The sequence below is a fragment of the Polyodon spathula genome, chromosome 29, assembly GCF_017654505.1.
Source record: "Polyodon spathula isolate WHYD16114869_AA chromosome 29, ASM1765450v1, whole genome shotgun sequence".
NCBI classification, from domain to species: domain Eukaryota; kingdom Metazoa; phylum Chordata; class Actinopteri; order Acipenseriformes; family Polyodontidae; genus Polyodon; species Polyodon spathula.
The window spans coordinates 4,629,516-4,649,046 of NC_054562.1; the positions used below are offsets into that span (position 1 = coordinate 4,629,516).

Genomic DNA, 19,531 nt, shown 5'->3' on the forward strand with positions numbered 1-19,531 from the left:
TGATATATAACCCCAGACAGCGGCTTTACCGGAATCCTGCTGCTAAGCAACCGCGTCGGGTTTGGAAAGACACACATAAACCTCTTTGAAGAAGCTGCGCAGGGAGGACCGATCAGAGAGCTCTGATTCACCATTGAGAGACAGAACCGCTGCTTGGGTTTGTGACGATCGTTGCTTTTTCTCAAGTCTCGCATCGCGACCCGCTGGCTGGAATTAAAAGCGCTTGAAAAGGCGTCGTATCTTCAGCCCCAAAACAGCCAAACATATTATCTATCGAATAATGCATTATAGATATTTCAGCGGTTCTTCTTCAAACGGTTTCTTCATTTAAATATCAATTTTGAGGACCACACTGCCCGTTCGGAAAACCGAGCGGATCCCACCGGTCAGCACACGCGAAACCCGGGTTGGTTTCGTGCAAAACCTCGTTGCAATTATATATATAAACAATAAAGTGAGCATCATTATTTATTTGTGGCACAGACCCGTCTTTTGTCCCTTCAAATATTGAAGACGAAAATATATTTTTTTAAATCCCATTTTGATCAGAGAAACCAAGTTGTTTTTTTTTTTTTTTTTTTTTTTTTTTTTTTAATACAAACTTTTACAAAACGGCTTTGGTATCTGCGTGGGTTTTAATGATAACTTTTAAATTGCTGTTTTTGTGTTATGTGTAATCTGGCTGTGGTAGTTGTGTGTGTGTGTGTGTGTGTGACCTGCTATACAAATGCATTTGGTTTGTTCTCTCTACTGTACAGTGCTTTGTGATACTTTTGTAAAGAAAGCGCTCTATGCAAATGCAATAAATACAAATAAATTTAGAAACAACATGCCTTTATTTTATTTTATTATTTTTTTACAGTGTTGTGGCTCTTTACATTATTAGGCAAGAAGATCAGAAAACAAAATAAAATGAAAACCAAAGAAGCAATAAATTAAACCAGGATGGAATTAGGCGTAGAAAGACGACTCCTCTTGCACAGCGGCGTAATCCAGTCCAGGTTTTACTACCAGCTTGATCAGCCCCAGTGTGTCTCACTAACAAGCTCAGGTGTGTCAAATTATTAAACTCCCAGTGAAACCAGGACTGGATCACACTGCTATCCCCCGATTTGCAAAGCAATGTAAAAAGCACTGCAGTGGAATTGCAAAGCGCTGTGATAAAAGGATCTGGTTTGATTCACTTTTTCAGTCTCTCAATGACACAGATATACTGACTGAAAAAAAACAACAACCTCACAGCTCTGTGAGCAGGGCTCCGCCTGGCAACCAGTCCACGTGCGTCTATTCACTATGTAAAAATAGCAGAAACTAAACCCACCTCCCTTACACCCCCCCCCCCCCCCCCCCCCGCTGGTCGGGATCAGAACTGCACAGCCCCCTGCGGGATGTCGAACATGGAGGGGTCAAACTGCTGCCCCTTGAAAGGGGAGCCCTCGGCCTCCCAGCCTTTCTTCAGCATCTCGTGGACTTTCTGAAACAGGGAGAGGGAGGGGAGAGGAGGGGGAGGAGAAAAGCGCACAGGTTAAATTCAGTCACCTGTGGTCTGCTACCAGTTTAAATGGTCTCTGTTATAGCTGCTCCCATCAGCCTGCTCACCAGCTCGTGGCTCTGTGGCTTGCCCTGCAGCTTGCGCTGGTAGTCGAAGGTGAGCCGGTCCAGCACGGCGTGCTCCTCCTCGTCCACGGTGGCCATGCTTCGTTCACGGTTGATCTTGTTGACATCGATCGCCTCCTCGCCCTCTAGCACAGCCTGCCACCAGCACTCTCCCACCTTACTGAGACTCACCTGGGAGAGGGAGAGAGAGAGAGAGAGAGAGAGAGAGAGAGAGAGAGAGAAAGAGAGAGGGGGAGGGGAGAGAGAAAGAGAGAGCGAGAGGGGGAAGGGAGAGACAGAGAGAGAGGAGAGACGAGAGAAAGAAAGGAGAGCGAGAAGGAAAGAAAGGAGAGAGTCAGAGCATGCATTATTGGCAGGCTTCCCTGCAGCAAATCCTTCAGCTGTCTTCAATACAGCTGCGCGCTAACCTCAAACACTGCACAACCTTAAAGGGTTAAACCAAACAACAACAACAATAATAATAATAATAATAAACGAGCGAAGAAAGCAGCCAGAGACAAAAGAAGAGAAAGAAAAAGTGTGTGTTGGCGGAAGCACGGTGCAATTAACAGGAGATGATAAACACACGCCTGCAGAGAACCGGGACCCTGATGCGCCGCTGAAGAAGCGAGAATGAAAACGGGGCTGCATTGCTGACAGGAGAATCCGGCCCCTGAAGCAAACGCAGAACTATCTATAACCCTCCATCTACAAACCCCTTATCCTACCCCCCCCCCATTCCCCTGCTGTCATCCAACTCATAGTATTATTATTATTAATAATATTTAGCAGATGCTCTTACCCAGGGAGACCTACACTTCATCATAGTTCTGCCTGCATAGGGGTGACTAACACGCTCCAGTGGGCAAAGCCAAGGTCTCAATTCAAAGCACAACTTTTAGGGAGGTATTTAGGGCTCAGTTCATGAAGTCGTTTGTTTCAATTCTATGGATCTCCTTTCTGAACAATGGGAGGCATTGTCGGCTCACCAGGACGCACTCCCCGGGGGCTAGGCTCCACAGGGAGTTCTCTGTGTTGATCCTGTGAGTGAGTCTCCCTTCCATCAGCACTCTCTCGCCGCCTCCCTCCAGCACCGCCACGCGCAGGGAGCCACTCTGGATATCCACCGACACCTAGAACCCAGAGAGGCACAGAACACTGATCAAGAACCTGCACAAAATCCAAAATCTGGGTGCCTCATTGTGTGTGCATGCCTCGGTGTGTGTGCGCGCGTCTCAGGGTGTATGTGTCTGTGTGTCTCAGTGTTTGTGTGCCTCAGTGTGTGCATGTCTCAGTGTGTGTGCCTGTGTGTCTCAGTGTGTGTGCGTCAGTGTGTGTGTGCGCGTCTCCGTGTGTGTGTGTGTGTCTAGCCGTCCTCACCTGCCGCCCCTTGACCACGCCCTTGGGGACGGGCACCCTGATCTCCAGGTCAGTGTAATCCTGGGACCAGGTGTAGTTCTCCCGCACTGCTCCATTGTAGCTGTCTGGGTTTGCCTGGAACAGCTCCTGAGCCCTGAGACACAGACACACAGGGCTGGGAATCAGACTCCTATTGCACGGCAGTGTCACCCACTCCAGGTTTTACTAGCAGCTTGATCAGCCCCAGTGTGCCTCGGTAACAAGCTCAGGTGCGTCTCACTAAACTGTGAAACGAGGAATGGATTAAACTGCTCTGCAACGGGAGTCTTACTCCCACGCCTGTAGAATCAAGCAAGATGACATCTATATTTAGAGCTTGAACTTTTGAGTTTTTATTTTCCAAATCTCTGCCTCCATTTAAATGGAAATTAGCGGTTGTTATGCTGTCCTAACAAGGAGAAAAGTACCAATTAAAGACGGGGTTTGTTTGCTACAAATCAAGGAGCTTTTAAATGCTAGACTTGCAAAAGAAAATCTAGTTGGGGGAGACTCTGTTGTAACTTGGATCTTTTTCCAAGTTTAATCAGGAAACAGAAAAACGTCTCAAACGTCAAGCCCTAATTATCTCTCTACAGACACTCACTGTTCTGGATTGGCTGCGTCTGGCATGAGTGGCTCGGCAGAGACAGCGCCCCCTTGTGTCCCAGAGGTGTCAAGACCGCCGCTGGCACTGGCTGCAGGGTCGAGCGGCTCTCCTGGCTGGGAGTGGGACTGGGGCTCTGCCTGTACTGGTTTCTCCTGCTCCAGTTCAGTCGCTGGCACCTCCTCTGCTGTGGACTCCACTTCCACCTCTTCCTCCCCCACAACAGGGGGAGCTGATCTCCTCTCCTCCTCCTCCTGCTGCTGTTTCCTCAGCCTCTCCTCCGCCTCCCGCACACTCCTCTCGTGGTCCTGCAGCGCCACCCTCTCGAACGCCTTGAAGGTCTGAAAGATAAAATGCAGATCTAATCTGTGGATAATGATTTCAGTATGCCCTGACCCAGGGATGGCAATAAGACTCCTGTTCCAGGTTTTACTAGCAGCTTGATCAGCTCACAGTGTGTCTAGGTAACAAGCTCAGGTGTGTCTGATCAAACTCCTAGTGAAACCAGGACTGGATCTCAACAGGAGTTTTATTTACATCCCTGCATTGAACTTCTTTGGTATAGCAAAACTGAAGACATTGAGAAAGACTTTGTCAAAAAGTTGTTATCCTTACAGAGGTTCACTGTGCATTTACCCTGGTGTGTTGTGCTTTACCAGACATAAGAACATAAGAAAGTTTACAAACGAGAGGAAGCCATTCGGCCCATCTTGCTTGTTTGGTTGTTAGTAGCTTATTGATCCCAGAATCTCATCAAGCAGCTTCTTGAAGGATCCCAGGGTGTCAGCTTCAACAACATTACTGGGGAGTTGATTCCAGACCCTCACAATTCTCTGTGTAAAAAAGTGCCTCCTATTTTCTGTTCAGAGCTCTCTGTGCTTTACAATGCTTCCCTGTGCTTTATCATACCTCTGTTCTTTACAATGCTTGCCTATGCTTTACCAGACCTCTCTGTGCTTTACAATGCTTCCCTATGCTTTACCAGACCTCTCTGTGCTTTACAATGCTTCCCTATGCTTTACCAGACCTCTCTGTGCTTTACAATGCTTCCCTATGCTTTACCAGACCTCTCTGTGCTTTACAATGCTTCCCTATGCTTTACCAGACCTCTCTGTGCTTTACAATGCTTCCCTATGCTTTACCAGACCTCTCTGTGCTTTACAATGCTTCCCTATGCTTTACCAGACCTCTCTGTGCTTTACAATGCTTCCCTATGCTTTACCAGACCTCTCTGTGCTTTACAATGCTTGCCTATGCTTTACCAGACCTCTCTGTGCTTTACAATGCTTCCCTATGCTTACCAGACCTCCTATGCTTTACCATGACTGTGCTTTTCTCTGTGCTTTACAATGCTTCCCTGTGCTTTACCAACCTCTCTGTGCTTTACAATGCTTCCCTATGCTTTACCAGACCTCTCTGTGCTTTACAATGCTTCCCTATGCTTTACCAGACCTCTCTGTGCTTTACAATGCTTCCCTATGCTTTACCAGACCTCTCTGTGCTTTATCATACCTCTGTTCTTTACAATGCTTCCCTGTGCTTTACCAGACCTCTCTGTGTTTGTGTTTGTGCTGTGTGTGCTTTATGACACTTTACTACCCGGCTGTACTTTGTGTGTGTGTGTGTGTGTTTGTGTGTGTGTGTTAGGTTAACAGAAATGCAATAGATTGAAAAAGAAATCTAAGATTTGAAACTTTGGAAGCGACTACACAGCGACGCCGTGCTGTTAACGCGACGAGAGAGGCACGCCGAGATCATGAGAACGTCCTAATAACAACAACAACAACATCATCATCATCATCTAAGTGAGATTCAATAAAAACAGAACAAGTCATCAAAACGCAGCTGTCATTTCATTTCGTTTAGGAGTGACACTGTCAAAAAAAAACAAAAGCGGCTGAAACCAGGAGAGTGTAAAGTGACGAGGCTTCATTAAAATGCCGTGTCGTTCACGTAGAGAAAGCGCCTCTACTGAGAGAGACGATCTGCACAGTTTTTCATAAACATCTGTACTATTACTTTATGTTGTTAAATTGACATAATAAGGGTTAAGGGTGAATGCAGAATATCATTTAAAAAAAAAAAAAAAAAACATTTTAAACGTGAGGATTCAGTCAAGATGTTTTAAATATATTATCACCGCTGTTACCTTCAGAACCATTTTCTCGGCTATGCCCGGAGGGAAGCCCATCTTGTCGGCGGGACTGGTCAGCAGTCGGTAAAAGTCGGTTTTTCGGTAGAGAAACCCGAAATAAACCTGCAGGAAATTCTGGATGTCCCCGACGTGCTGCAGGATCCCCAGCAGCGCCTGGTCGTACAGATCCGTCATCGCCGCCTGCGAAGACATGCAAGCAAAGCCCCGGCGCAGAGGAAGCGGTTTACAGCCCGGTGTATATCACAGAAGCGGCTGCTTACAGCCCGGTGTATATCACAGAAGCGGCTGCTTACAGCCCGGTGTATATCACAGAAGCGGCTGCTTACAGCCCGGTGTATATCACAGAAGCGGCTGCTTACAGCCCGGTGTATATCACAGAAGCGGCTGCTTACAGCCCGGTGTATATCACAGAAGCGGCTGTTTATTGCGGGGCTCGCAAACTCCAGGCTGGCTGGCTTGTTTCGTTTCTTTTCCTTTCTTTTCTTTTCTTTTGTACTTCACTGTAAAATGTCCGTGCAGAAACAACTAAGAAGTAGATCCAGGTGCCGGGTCCGTCTCTTTAACAAGCTTGTTTTGCGAACGGTTTTCAGTGATACTCATTTTCACCTGTTTCCGGTGTTTGGCGGTCGTGTGGGGTTTGTGTTTTTTTTTCAACATTTACAATTTAGCCAAAATATATTTATATATTTGTAAGTGTCATTGACATTTTGCTCGCTCTGTCAGAGACGGGACGATTTACAGGTTACACACGGCCCAGTAATAATAATAATAATAATAATAATAATAATAATAATAATAATAATTACAGATATCTGAAACCATTTACCATGCAGTGAATACCGTTAGCTCGCGTGTTCTTGTAGCGCAGATCTGCGCAGCCTGACGGAGATGCGTGACGTCACTCAACTCCACCCACAGAAATGCGCGCAGATTCTGCACAGCGCTGCGCAGCTTTGAAAAGGCTGGATAGGGCTGCGAGCCACAGAGACGATGCAGAATCACGAGTGAACAATAATAATAACAATAATAATAAATAATAATAATAATATGTCATAACTTTTGAAGTCAGATACATCTTTTGCAGTTCATATACGTCTGTCATCGGGGGTAAAGCCTGCAGCAGGGCTGTTAATCACACACAGTGACGCAAGCCGTTTTGGATTAACGGGCAAGGCGCCGGCTCTTCTGTGCAGCGCGTGTCGGCGCTATGCTTCATGCGAGAGTGTTCCCGGGGTCACACGCCCCCCCCCCCGCTGTGACCTCTAGATGCGCCGACAATGCCGCCTTCGGGACAGCGCGTGCTCTACAAATTGTTTACGTCGCGCGCCAGAATAGTTGCTGCAAAGCCGCAGTGGTTTGCTGAAGGCCGTTTTCTCTATCAGCTGCGTGTGGCGTCAGAAAGACAGAGAACCCAAGAGCAGCCAGCTCCGGGTCACAGCACGCAGTCCGCAGCCGAACGGGTTGCAATTAAATAATTTAGCTTCAAGTCTTCGCTAGTGGAGGATCCCTTCTCGACAGGATTAGGGTTCCTGGCCCCTCCAGCTGTTCAAAATGGCGGTGTCCTTGAGGAGCAGACCCTTGAATTTATTATCGGTATGAAAACGTTCCGAGACGATCTCTTTCACAGTGATGAAATTAATAATAATAATATACTGATTTCCATTACATGAGAGTAGATGTTAAACTTCATGCTGATTTGAACTCGGCTCTCGCCAAGGTAATCCATGCATTTGCGCTGCTTTCCATCTGATAATGCTGGCTCCGGGGATCAGTTTATTTTGCCTCCCCAGCGCATCAGCACGCACGACGGCTGCGATGCTGGCTCCGGGGACCAACCCAGTGCGGTCTCCCCAGCGCATCAGCACGGCAGCCGTCTGGATGGATCTGAGTAGGGTGCATCTCTGGAGTCTTCTCTCATTCGGTTTGGAAGTGCAGCAGTAGCGGGTTTGCAGACAACAACGTGCTTATTTTCGTCTCGGAAAATACAATTCGACTGGGTTATGCGGATACAAAACGACACTTCAATGCTTTTCCAAATAAAAACACGCTTCAGTGTGATCTGGTCGGCCAGCGGGGGTATGGAGCGGGTTACCTAGCCGTGTTGTACAAATACAGGGGTGTGTTTTTTTTAACTTGACAAAGTTCTGAGATTAGGCAGCTGCTCGGAACCGGTCGAGTTTGGATGGGCCGAACGGGCCTCCGCATCTGCCCTGTACTTTCTGACGTGCTTTTCTCTATGTGTGTGTGTCTGTGTCTGTGCGCAGGGCGCTCTGAGCCGGTGCGCCGCTCAACCCTGGTATGGCCCTGGCTATCGAGGCTTCCAGACCTCTACAGTCTGTCTGAAGGTAAACTTACCGCTATCCTAACGCATCGTTTGTATTTTCATTATCAGGTGAAATATCCACTAGAAGTCTTTCTCAGCGTCTTCTAGTGGAAACTTGTGTCGTTGATGGTGCTGAGTGTTTGGTTGAGGGAGTGTTTGCCTGAGTGTGTGGGTGAGGGAGTGTTTGCCTGAGTGTGTGGGTGAGGGAGTGTTTGCCTGAGTGTGTGGGTGAGGGCGTGTTTGACTTGGCTGCTCGTCTTTGTTTCAGAACCGAGCGGCGCGGGTCCGGGTCGGGAAAGGGGACAGGCCTGTGACGTACGAACAGGCCCATCCGCCCCACTTCATCGCACACCGCAAGGGCTGGCTCTCCCAGCACAGCAGTGAGTCCCTCCCAGTAAACACTGGCTCATACTGTATGCATTTTACAAACAAATATTGTTACTGTTATTATTATTAATTAGTCATTTAGCAGATGCTTTTATCCAAAGCGACTCACAGAGACTAGGGGGGTGAACTCTGCTTCATCAACAACTGCTGCTGCTGCAGAGTCTCTTCCAATAGGACCTCGTTTGTTTTGCGTCTCATTCGAAGGACGGAGCACAAGGAGGTTCAGTGACTCGCTCAGGGTTTCACACAGCGAGTCAGTGGCTGGGATTTGAACCTCCTGGTATCAAGACCCCTTTCTTTAACCACTGGACCAGCGAGCCTCTTATATGTCTACCGCCCCCCCCTGCAGGTAACCTGGATGGAGAGGAGGGGGCCGCCGAGCGGACCGTGGAGGACGTGTTTATCCGCAAGTTCATCTTTGGTACGTTCCACGGCTGCCTGGCGAACGACGTTGTGATCAAGCGGCGCGGCAACGCGCTCACGGTCTGCGCCGTCTTCCTGCAGAGGCTGCCGCCCCAGAAATTCTACTTCCTGCTGGGGTACAGTGAGACCCTCCTCTCGCACTTCTACAAGTGTCCCGTGAAGCTGGAGGTGCAGACGCTGGACGAGAGGGTACCGTACAAGTACCTCTGAGCGGGGGCTGGACTCTGTGTTGCGCAGGGAGACAGGAAGACTCTCCCAGGGCAGGCGCAGTGTTGGTACAGGGAGCTGGGCACTCATGTTGCACCCCTGAGTCCTGAACTGGGAAACTGAACCAAGATCTCTGACCACTTACAGTAAAGCCTGCCTGTTTTTTCTTCATGTAAATAAACCTGGAGTGTGCAAAGGACTTGTGTTCATGCCTTCTATTAGTCTGCTAGTGGCACTCACACACCCAGACTCAACACAGACTCAACACACACTCCCAACCAGACTCAACACACACTCTCACATCCAGACTCAACACACACTCACACACCCAGACTCAACCCAGACTCAACACTCACTCTCACATCCAGACTCAACACTCACTTGCACACACAGACTCAACACACACACACACAGACTCAACACACACTCGCTCTCTCTCCCAGACTTGAGCACACACTTGCTCTCACTCCCAGACTCAAGCACACTCTCACTCTCACTCCCAGACTCAAGCACACACTCGCTCTCACTTCCACCTTCTCGCGCACCCAGTATAATTAGTGGAGCGCAATTGTAATTGAACAAAGATTTGATTTTAATTTCAATCTCGGCTGGCGTTGCCCTGGGGTGCGTGGCGTTCACTTGAGCAGCTGCAGTGTGGACACATGCACGTGGTACAGGAAGTCGGGGTATGAGGGACCGCCGTTGGGGCGCCTGTCCTCCACCAGGAGGCGTCGGAACACAGCCTCGGACTCATCACCCTGCTTCACAAGAAACAACTGAGAGAGAGAATGATAGAGGTGGAGGGAGAGAGTGAATGATAGAGGTACCACCCCTCTCTATGCTTTACCAGACCTCTCTGTGCTTTACAATGCTTCCCTATGCTTTACCAGACCTCTCTGTGCTTTACAATGCTTCCCTATGCTTTACCAGACCTCTCTGTGCTTTACAATGCTTCCCTATGCTAATGACGTAATTGGGGGTGGGGGGGGGCAATATAAAATATAGAACTAATATAATGTCCTTGTGCTAGCCCCTACTCTCTCCCTCTCTTCTCTCTCACTCTCCTCTCTCCCTCTCCCCCTCTCTCCTCCCTCTCCCCCCTTTCTCCCCTCTCTCCTTCCCCCTCTCTGTCTTTCTCCTCCTCTCTCTCTCCTTCCTCTCTCCCTTTCTCTCTCTTTCCTCTCCTCCCTCTCCCCCTCCCTTTATCTCCTCCCTTTCTCTCTCTCTTTCTCATGCCTCACGCAAACACTTCTTCAAATCGTTAAATCTCTCTTAATAAATGGATGGGAGCGCTACGTCATTTCAACAAGTCCAGACTCAAAATAATAATACTGTAATAATCTTTAGAAGCGCAGTATAATGCACCTGCAGCGTTGTGCGCCTCAAATCAACTTAACTGAAATTCTCAGAACAGCTGTCGGTATAGGCCAACCATCGATCGTCTATACTGAATGGATGTCTTTAACAGAGCACATGTGCAGTTCATTTAAAATAGTCAGAGAAAAGGAACACACAGCCACACATGATAAAACGCAGGAGACTTTTTAAAAGTTGTTTAAGACGCCTGATTAAAGCACAAAGCTGTCGAACATTTTCACACACCAGTGCCTATTGTTTCTATATGAGTGATTACTGAGCGGAAATTGAGATTCTCACACCCAGAGCTTTCCATGCAGTACTGTCATCAGTAGCAGCCTGTAATCTTAACGTAAATAGGGTTTTATAGGGAAATATCAGTTACACTGGCATTATAAATGAGTGCATAGCTAGGATCTGTTCTAAACACTCCGGGCTGTTTGGTGTGGTGACGTGCTCGGTGGAAGAAGGATGTGAATCACGAGGATGTGATTTTAAGACATATTGAATGTGTATCACTGTTTAAACGGGTACATGTTTTGGTATGGTTGTTGAATGGCTTAATTTAGGATTGTTTTTTTTTTCTGATAATAAAGATGAATACACATGACTTTAATTTGGTATAAAATCCTGGGAGCAGCTGTCTAGATGTTCTGTTTCGCGTTATTTTCGTGCAACAAAAGAGAGGCTGAATTAATCACACCGGAAAATGCAGATGAGGCTTTATTAAGGATCCTCTTAATCAACTGAGCTGCCCAGCCCTGGCTGTATAACTCGCTAACCCCCCTCCCCCCCAAATCTGAGTTTGCATGAAATCCACTCGTGAGCCAATCAGTCCCATTGTGTTGAATGGGAGTGCTCAGCAGCGCCATCTGCCGGTTTGTCACAATACCAAGAAAGTTTACATGCATTGACATTTTAAACCAGTAGATGGCAGAAAATCGCAAGTGGAACGTCATGTCAAGTATGGGATTACTTAAAGCCGAGGGGACACTAATCTACATGTTGCTAGAAAAATGTTGAAAGCTATGCTTTTTTGTAGGAAGTGACGTGCAAGCTACAGGTTTCAGGCAACTTTGTTGCAAGCAACTGTATCAAGGGACTGTTGATTTTTTTAGACGCAGCATTACGTCATAGAATACATCAGCCAATGAAAGAGATGTAAAAAGTCATGTGACTAGCTTCTTCGCTGGCTGGCTGGCAAAAAAAAAAACCTCGATCAGCCATCAGCTGTGTGAATAGCAGGATAGAAAACCATCTACAGCTCTGACCAAACGCATTGCATCACCCTCTACAATGAACTCGCTCAGCTTCATAGAGTCCAGTGAAAGCTGCTGAATAATGTTCCCTTGTTAACATATTGAATTCCACCCCCTCTATATAGAATGAACTCACTCAGCTTCATAGAGTCCAGTGAAAGCTGCTGAATAATGTTCCCTTGTTAACATATTGAATTGCACACCCGCTATATAGAATGAACTCACTCAGCTTCATAGAGTCCAGTGAAAGCTGCTGAATAATGTTCCCTTGTTAACATATTGAATTCCACCCCCGCTATATAGAATGAACTCACTCAGCTTCATAGAGTCCAGTGAAAGCTGCTGAATAATGTTCCCTTGTTAACATATTGAATTGCACCCCCTCTATATAGAATGAACTCCCTCAGCTTCATAGAGTCCAGTGAAAGCTGCTGAATAATGTTCCCTTGTTAACATATTGAATTCCACCCCCTCTATATAGAATGAACTCACTCAGCTTCATAGAGTCCAATGAAAGCTGCTGAATAATGTTCCCTTGTTAACATATTGAATTGCATACCCGCTATATAGAATGAACTCACTCAGCTTCATAGAGTCCAGTGAAAGCTGCTGAATAATGTTCCCTTGTTAACATATTGAATTGCACACCTGCTATATAGAATGAACTCTCTCAGCTTCATAGAGTCCAATGAAAGCTGCTGAATAATGTTCCCTTGTTAACATATTGAATTCCACCCCCTCTATATAGAATGAACTCACTCAGCTTCATAGAGTCCAGTGAAAGCTGCTGAATAATGTTCCCTTGTTAACATATTGAATTCCACCCCCTCTATATAGAATGAACTCACTCAACTTCATAGTCCAGTGAAAGCTGCTGAATAATGTTCCCTTGTTAACATATTGAATTGCACACCTGCTATATAGAATGAACTCTCTCAGCTTCATAGAGTCCAGTGAAAGCTGCTGAATAATGTTCCCTTGTTAACATATTGAATTCCACCCCCTCTATATAGAATGAACTCACTCAGCTTCATAGAGTCCAGTGAAAGCTGCTGAATAATGTTCCCTTGTTAACATATTGAATTCCACCCCCTCTATATAGAATGAACTCACTCAGCTTCATAGAGTCCAATGAAAGCTGCTGAATAATGTTCCCTTGTTAACATATTGAATTGCACACCCGCTATATAGAATGAACTCACTCAGCTTCATAGAGTCCAGTGAAAGCTGCTGAATAATGTTCCCTTGTTAACATATTGAATTGCACCCCCTCTATATAGAATGAACTCCCTCAGCTTCATAGAGTCCAGTGAAAGCTGCTGAATAATGTTCCCTTGTTAACATATTGAATTCCACCCCCTCTATATAGAATGAACTCACTCAGCTTCATAGAGTCCAATGAAAGCTGCTGAATAATGTTCCCTTGTTAACATATTGAATTGCACACCGCTGCATAGTTTTCCTATATACTTAACGAAAAACTGACACATTTAAAAAAAGGAATCTAACATGAAATAATACTTTAGTACCATTATGGTATATCATTTTGTAGTTTCTTTGATTGCATGATGTAAATTATGTTCATATAGTTGTTTTTTTTTATTTTTTATTTTTTGCAAATTATGTCTGAGTCCTAAAATTCTAGGTGATGCTAAACGTTTGGCCTGTAGTCTGAGTGAAGTTATCCGGCAACAAACTCCTCCGCCCGATGGTAGGACTTCCCTGGAAAAGCTGAAACTCTGCTCAATTGAACCCTAAAATACGTTAATTTTTTTAATGAAATAATAATATGAATGCTTGAAAATACAAAAGCACAAGTCCGCCTCTTCTGTATGACGCTGTGTTTTCCTATAGGGGCCGGTCCATACTGTATTCACACGGGTTCAGGCTGGGCGCTTGGTTCGGCATCAGTCCGTATCCGAAAGGCGGGTGCTGCTTGGCGCGCAGCCTCAGGTTCGCCAAGCCGGAGCCGCACGTCGGGTCTCTGCCGTACAGGTAAGGAGACGCGGTGGTTCCGTACGGGGATGAGGTGACTGCCGAGCTGAGCGCAGACTCGAGTCCCACGGTAACCGGGGCAGGCAACGCGGACACACCGGCGGCGTGGGGGGGAGGAGGCCGGGCCGGGGCCGGGAACAGCGGCTGCGTCGGGAGCGCGTTCACGTTCCCGGGATTGAAAAATGGGAAGCCGGGTTTGGTCTGAAGGCTGTTGCTATGGAAACTCTTGGCGGCCCAGTTGTTGTACGGGGAGTATCCGGCGTACATGTCGTCATAAGGCGAAACCAGTCCGTTGAACTGGGAGCTGAATCCGGGCTTGCAGATGTCCGCCGGCTGGTGTCGCTCTTTCTTCCTCCATTTCGCTCTGCGGTTCTTGAACCAAACCTGAGAAAACAAACAGAAATAAATAAATTAGGACAGGGGTTGTATTATTATTATTATTATTATTATTATATTATTATTATTATTCAATCCATTCTCACGGAATTCATGTCAAACCTGGGGGTGGGGTGCTGTATTGTTAATTGCTGTGCTATAATCAGATCTATCCAGGATGCCAAAAATAACCTTTAAATTCCACAAAATTGCCGGTCCGAACGCTGCCAAGCTGCAGTGAAAAACGACAACTGGATCCCCTCCAGAAGGGCAGCGAGGTGTTTAAGTAAACAATCGGGTTGTTTAGTTAGGGTTTCATGCTGTACCTTGAAGGGATGTGACCTCCTTCTGCGCACAGAGATGTTCTGGCTCGTTCTGTAAGCCGCCCCGCCCAGGTGGATAGGTGTGTGGGTAAGTGAGCGAGTGGAAGATATAATGGTTTCTTTTCATTGACGATTAGTACTGACTTCAAACAAGACAAAGGCACTCAAAGAAGGTTTCCTGAATCATTACTTCTAAATTCCTTTGGGTTACAGACTGGGGGGGGGGGACTGGGGGGGGGGTGGCGTGCAAGGGATCTAACTGCACCCGAGTCTCCAGCTGTGGCCAAAGGTTTTGCATCACCCTATAGAATGAACTATTTTTTTCTTCATAAAGTTGCATGCAATAACGTTACGTTAATATATTGAATTAAATACCGCTTTGTAGTTTTCCCAGATACTGAATCAAAAATTGAAAAATGAGAAATTGAAAAATCTAATACCGCTGTGCTGCTAGACTTTGGCGATATCATGTGGTTGTTTCTTTGGACTGCATGACTTTAAATACAATATCGAAATTATGTTTATATATGTATATATAATTTTAATTTCTGTCTCAATTCTAAAATTCTGACTCGCTGTGTGTGTGTGTGTGTGTGTGTGTGTGTATGTGTCAGTGTGTGTGTGTGACCCTGAGCAACTCATAGAATAACACGGGCGGTCCAGCCCTTCTACGTTGCCCTTTGTAGGAAAGTTCAGTCTCTAGTGCATTAACATTAGGCGACCTCGCGCGCCATCTAGCCCCCCAGACTGGGACCCCAGAGGTCTCAAAAGAGGTTCTACTCCAAACTGAAACCTAAACAAACCCGAATTCTTTCTTTTTGAGATCTGTGGGTGGGGCGTGCCGAGTCCGGCCCAGGCCCGGGTCGGGACAGGACGGGACGAGGGAACAACGTCACCTGTTTGCAGTGGAACCGTGTGTGTGTGTGGGGTGGGGGGGGGGGGGGTTGCAGTGGAAACGTGTCTCACTCTGACTCTGGCCTCGCTCAGGCTGGTCCAGGCTGCGATCTCCTCCCGCGCGATCATGTCCGGGTAGCGGTTGCTCTGGAAGGTGCTCTCCAGCTCCTGCAGCTGCTGGCTGGTGAAATGCGTGCGCTGCCTCCTCTGCTTCTTCTGCAGCCCCGCCGCCTCATCGCAGCTCGACTCGGAGCCCGACTTGCACCTCGAGCCGTCTAAATAAGAACATAAGAACACGAGAAAGTTTACAGACGAGAGGAGGCCATTCGGCCCATCTTGCTCGTTTGGTTGTTAGTAGCTTATTGATCCCAGAATCTCATCAAGCAGCTTCTTGAAGGATCCCAGGGTGTCGGCTTCAACAACATTACTGGGGAGTTGATATAGAGAGAAATAGAGAAACAGCGCTATTATAAACTCTGCAATCTATCATATCCCTAAGTGAAGCATATGTGTGTGCCCATGCAACCCCTCCCATTGCAAGTAACGTCATTTTTTAAAAGTATTCTTAAGTAAAAATAAGCAATTGCTATATTCGTTTTGTTGATGTTGCCTTGTAATGCATGTTTTGCTCCTCGGTACTAACGATTCTGCAGTAGAACATAAGAACATAAGAAAGTTTACAAACGAGAGGAAGCCATTTGGCCCATCTTGCTCGTTTGGTTGTTAGTAGCTTATTGATTCCAGAATCTCATCAAGCACCTTCTTGAAGGATCCCAGGGTGTCAGCTTCAACAACATTACTGGGGAGTTGATTCCAGACCTTCACGATTTTCTTTGTAAAAAAGTGCCTCCTATTTTCTGTTTTGAATGCCCCTTTTTCTAAACTCCATTTGTGACCCCTGGTCCTTGTTTCTTTTTTCAGGCTGAAAAAGTCCCTTGGGTCGACATTGTCAATACCTTTTAGAATTTTGAATGCTTGAATTAGGTCGCCGCGTCCTCTTCTTTGTTCAAGACTGAAGAGATTCAATTATTTTAGCCTGTCTGCATATGACACGCCTTTTAAACCCGGAATAATTCTGGTTGCTCTTCTTTGCACTCTTTCTAGAGCAGCAATATCTTTTTTATAGCGAGGTCACCAGAACTAAGCACAATATTAAAGATGAGGTCTTACTAGTGCATTGTGCAGTTTTAACACTACTTCCCTTGATTTAAATTCAACACTTTTCACAATATATCCGAGCATCTTGTTGGCCTTTTGTATAGCTTCCCCACATTGTCTAGATGAAGACATTTCTGAGTCAACATAAACTCCTGGGTATTTTTCATAGATTCCTTCTCCAATTTCAGTATCTCCCATATGGTATTTATAAGGCGCGTTGTTATTTCCTGCGTGCAGGACCTTACACTTTTCTCTATTAAATGTGATTTGCAGCAGAGTTAATGGGGCAGCGAGATGGTGATTTATATCAGTAGAAGGCGGTCACAGTACCGCGCGGTCTGAGAACCGCTGCTATGACGGGACTGGTTTTGTTTTCAGGTGAGACTCCAGTTCATTAGGGCGACAAATACAGTTTGTATTAGACAAATAATTCTCTCAAATGGAAGTTTTGGAAAATATATTTTCTAAACAAACAAAAGCTAGTTTTTTTTCACTTCTTTTCGGTTCTGTGTCATCTTTTTTTCAAAAAACGAACAGAACAAAGAAAACCCAACGAGAAGCGCTTTGTGATGGTGCTCCACGATGAAAGACGCTAAAATCTGGATTTCTAAATCGACGTTGATGCTGAAATTCTAACAGAAGCGCCTTTCACCGTGTGAGCGACTTTTACGCTTGGCTGCAGAACACTTTGCAATGCGCGTGTGTGCGTGTGTAGGGGAAGAGGTCTGCCACGCATTTGCTGAGCTAGATGCGGCATGCAAAGCTACCTCTGCGTGTGTAACTATCTTGTTTTAGTTCCTTTGCTGTTTTCCGAGCGCCGCTGGCTTGCTGGTGTTTTATGCGCTCTCTAGTGCTTACCACTAACGTCACCAGTCTTGCTCCAACGTTCCACCGTCCTATGCAGTTTACAGAAAGTATGACGTTTTCCAACTTTTTTTTTTTTACTGACGAGGTGGGCTTATGACACTGTCATGCATCGTAGGGGTCAAGCGTGATCTTGCCTGACAGAGGGCTCCTCTGGGTCCTACACCCAACTCGGAATGCAGCCGGCGGATGCAGCAACCTCGGGCCGAGCCTGTCTTTTGCAGAAGTTGAAAAGGTGTGCTGATGTGAAGGGTGTTGTCTGGGAGAAGTGCCCAAAAAAGGGAGCGTCCAGGCAAATAAGGGAAAGTTGACAGTTGTTCCTAAAATTACCCTATAGGATAAACTAATTTTGCTTCAAGAAGTCCAGTGAAAGCTGTAGAGTAACGTGACGCTAGCGTATTGCATTGCACACCAGCGCTGTGGAGTTTTTCCCTCAGAAACTTAACAAAATGATGGTATATTTTATTAAAATATAAACAAAAAAATATATATATATATATATATATATATAAAAAAACTTTGAATTGCTTTTTAAACCTAACATGAAATACGACTGTACTACTGTTGTGTTGGTCTTACGGTAGACTCTTTTTTTGTTTGTTGTTGCTTCCGGTAGACTCTTTTTGCGATAATATTTTGCAGTTTATTTGATTTACATGATGTTTCTAAAAAATATAACTTATGTGAATGTTCAAATAAGTTTTTTTTTTTTTTTTTTTTTTTTTTTTTTTTTTAATTATGTCTCAATGTTAGTAAAATTCTAGGTGGTGCAAAACTTTTAGCTCCAGTCTGAGTGAAGTTTTTGGACAACAAACTCCGCGTGCCCAGTTTGTGTTGCTTTCCTAGATAGAGCGAGTTCAAAGCCACCAACGATTTCGGGGGAGCGCCCCCAACCCCGCCCCCCCCCCCCCCCCCACCACCCGCCCCCCTGACCGCCCACCCCCCCCCCCCCCCCAAAGATTCAATATTTCATGCAAGTCGAATGCATGAAAGGATTCATAATGATTTAGCTAGGGACAGGGTGTATCAATCGATATGGACTTTTTTTTTTTTTGCAGTGCTATAGTTCTGGATCGATTGATACGCCCTGGCACCGTCGCCCGTGTATATATCAGTCTGTTATCATCAGACTGCAGTAAAATGTAGTTTATCATTGAAAACCGTGTTGATAAAAACACCGTTATCGGGTATGAGAGAGAAAAGACCTTCATTCTCAGATCAAAGAAACAAAGACGGGCTCTTTTTTTCTCTCCTTCTTTTTCTGTCAATAATTAGTCAAAGCGAGTTTTAACAAGTTGCTGTCTATCGCACATAACAAAATTGCTTTTTGAGTGTTAATGTCAGGATAATTGCGGGTTAAATGTAGGAATATTCGGGGAAAAAGAATCTCAAACACAAACGCATTAGCCTATGATTTATTAAACTATTTATTTATTATTATTAATTTATTATTATATTATATTATTATTATTATTATTATATTATTATTAATTATTATTATACATAGTTTATTATGTAATGTTAGACATCGGATAATGGTTGATCATAACCCTATTATAATATGAGCTACACATTCTCTCTGGTGTTATGAGTTTCGATCTGTATTTTTTTCCCTGTACAGTGATTTAGTTTCGTCACTAATCCAAGCTTTAATAAAATGTCCTCGGATATTGTGTTCTGTGAGAGAAGGTTGTCTCGGGTTAGTGCAAATTTAGCAGCAGATAAGCGCTTCGTGAATCCGGCCCTTCTTCAGCAACTCCATTCAGGTACGAAATACATGGAGCCCGTCGGTAAGGTGACATATTTCACGAGATTCAATTAACACACCTTTCTTTCTTTCTTTCTTTCTTTCACTCATTCTTTTCTTTTACTTTTCTTTCCTCTTTCTGTGTCGCTTTCTTTTTGCTTCTTCTTTGCTTTACTTTTTTTTTTTTTTTTTTTTTTTCTTTCTTTCTTTCTTTCTTTATTTCTGTCTAGATATAGCAAGAGCCTCATCCTTTCTTCCCTCACCTCTCCTTTCTCCTTTTCATTAATTCTCTATTTTTTTTTCGGTGTTTTTGTACATTTATGAATGTGTGTGCGCGTGTGTGCGTGTGTGTGTGTGTTTTGTATAGAGTCAAACAATAGTGACAAAAGTTAAGCGTTAAAAACTTTTATTATTATTATATTATTATTATTATATTATTAATTATTATATTATTATTATTATTCTAT

General features: G+C 45.2%; 3 protein-coding genes across 3 annotated transcripts in view; 1 reads left to right on the plus strand and 2 right to left on the minus strand.

Annotated features, from left to right (window-relative positions):
- Positions 1-826: 826 nt before the first annotated feature.
- Positions 827-6,592, minus strand: nudcd3 (NudC domain containing 3). Its single transcript, XM_041232487.1, has 6 exons — positions 5,748-6,592; positions 3,599-3,939; positions 2,977-3,109; positions 2,586-2,729; positions 1,600-1,788; positions 827-1,474 (listed from the first exon to the last, which is right to left on the minus strand). Exons 1-6 carry the CDS (start codon positions 5,943-5,945, stop codon positions 1,364-1,366), a joined length of 1,116 nt encoding a protein of 371 aa, XP_041088421.1. The 5' UTR covers positions 5,946-6,592; the 3' UTR covers positions 827-1,363.
- A 702-nt stretch (positions 6,593-7,294) lies between these two features.
- On the plus strand, positions 7,295-9,292 carry mrps24 (mitochondrial ribosomal protein S24). The gene is made up of 4 exons (XM_041232030.1): positions 7,295-7,346; positions 8,018-8,098; positions 8,345-8,456; positions 8,813-9,292. The coding sequence occupies exons 1-4, from the start codon at positions 7,305-7,307 to the stop codon at positions 9,094-9,096; spliced, it is 519 nt and encodes a 172-aa protein (XP_041087964.1). The 5' UTR covers positions 7,295-7,304; the 3' UTR covers positions 9,097-9,292.
- Positions 9,293-13,343: 4,051 nt separating this feature from the next.
- LOC121302440 (pituitary homeobox 3-like) overlaps positions 13,344-19,531 on the minus strand; it is a 10,464-nt gene continuing 4,276 nt past the window's right edge. Inside the window, exons 2-3 of the mRNA XM_041232423.1 lie at positions 15,368-15,570; positions 13,344-14,087 (exon numbers count right to left, since the gene is read on the minus strand). Of these exons, the coding sequence (XP_041088357.1) occupies positions 13,557-14,087; positions 15,368-15,570 (734 nt within the window). The 3' untranslated portion in view covers positions 13,344-13,556. The remainder of the gene's footprint in view (positions 14,088-15,367; positions 15,571-19,531) is intronic.

Excerpts from the sequence above, each read along its gene's own strand:
- nudcd3 (XM_041232487.1), bottom strand. The coding sequence starts at position 5,945 with ATGTCTTCGCAGGCGGCGATGACGGATCTGTACGACCAGGCGCTGCTG. Across the intron at positions 3,940-5,747 it reads CCGAGAAAATGGTTCTGAAG|ACCTTCAAGGCGTTCGAGAG; the intron begins GTAACAGCGGTG and ends TTTATCTTTCAG. Across the intron at positions 3,110-3,598 it reads GACGCAGCCAATCCAGAACA|GGCTCAGGAGCTGTTCCAGG; the intron begins GTGAGTGTCTGT and ends TCTGTGTCTCAG.
- mrps24 (XM_041232030.1), top strand. The coding sequence starts at position 7,305 with ATGGCGGTGTCCTTGAGGAGCAGACCCTTGAATTTATTATCG. Across the intron at positions 8,099-8,344 it reads CCTCTACAGTCTGTCTGAAG|AACCGAGCGGCGCGGGTCCG; the intron begins GTAAACTTACCG and ends TCTTTGTTTCAG. Across the intron at positions 8,457-8,812 it reads CTGGCTCTCCCAGCACAGCA|GTAACCTGGATGGAGAGGAG; the intron begins GTGAGTCCCTCC and ends CCCCCCCTGCAG.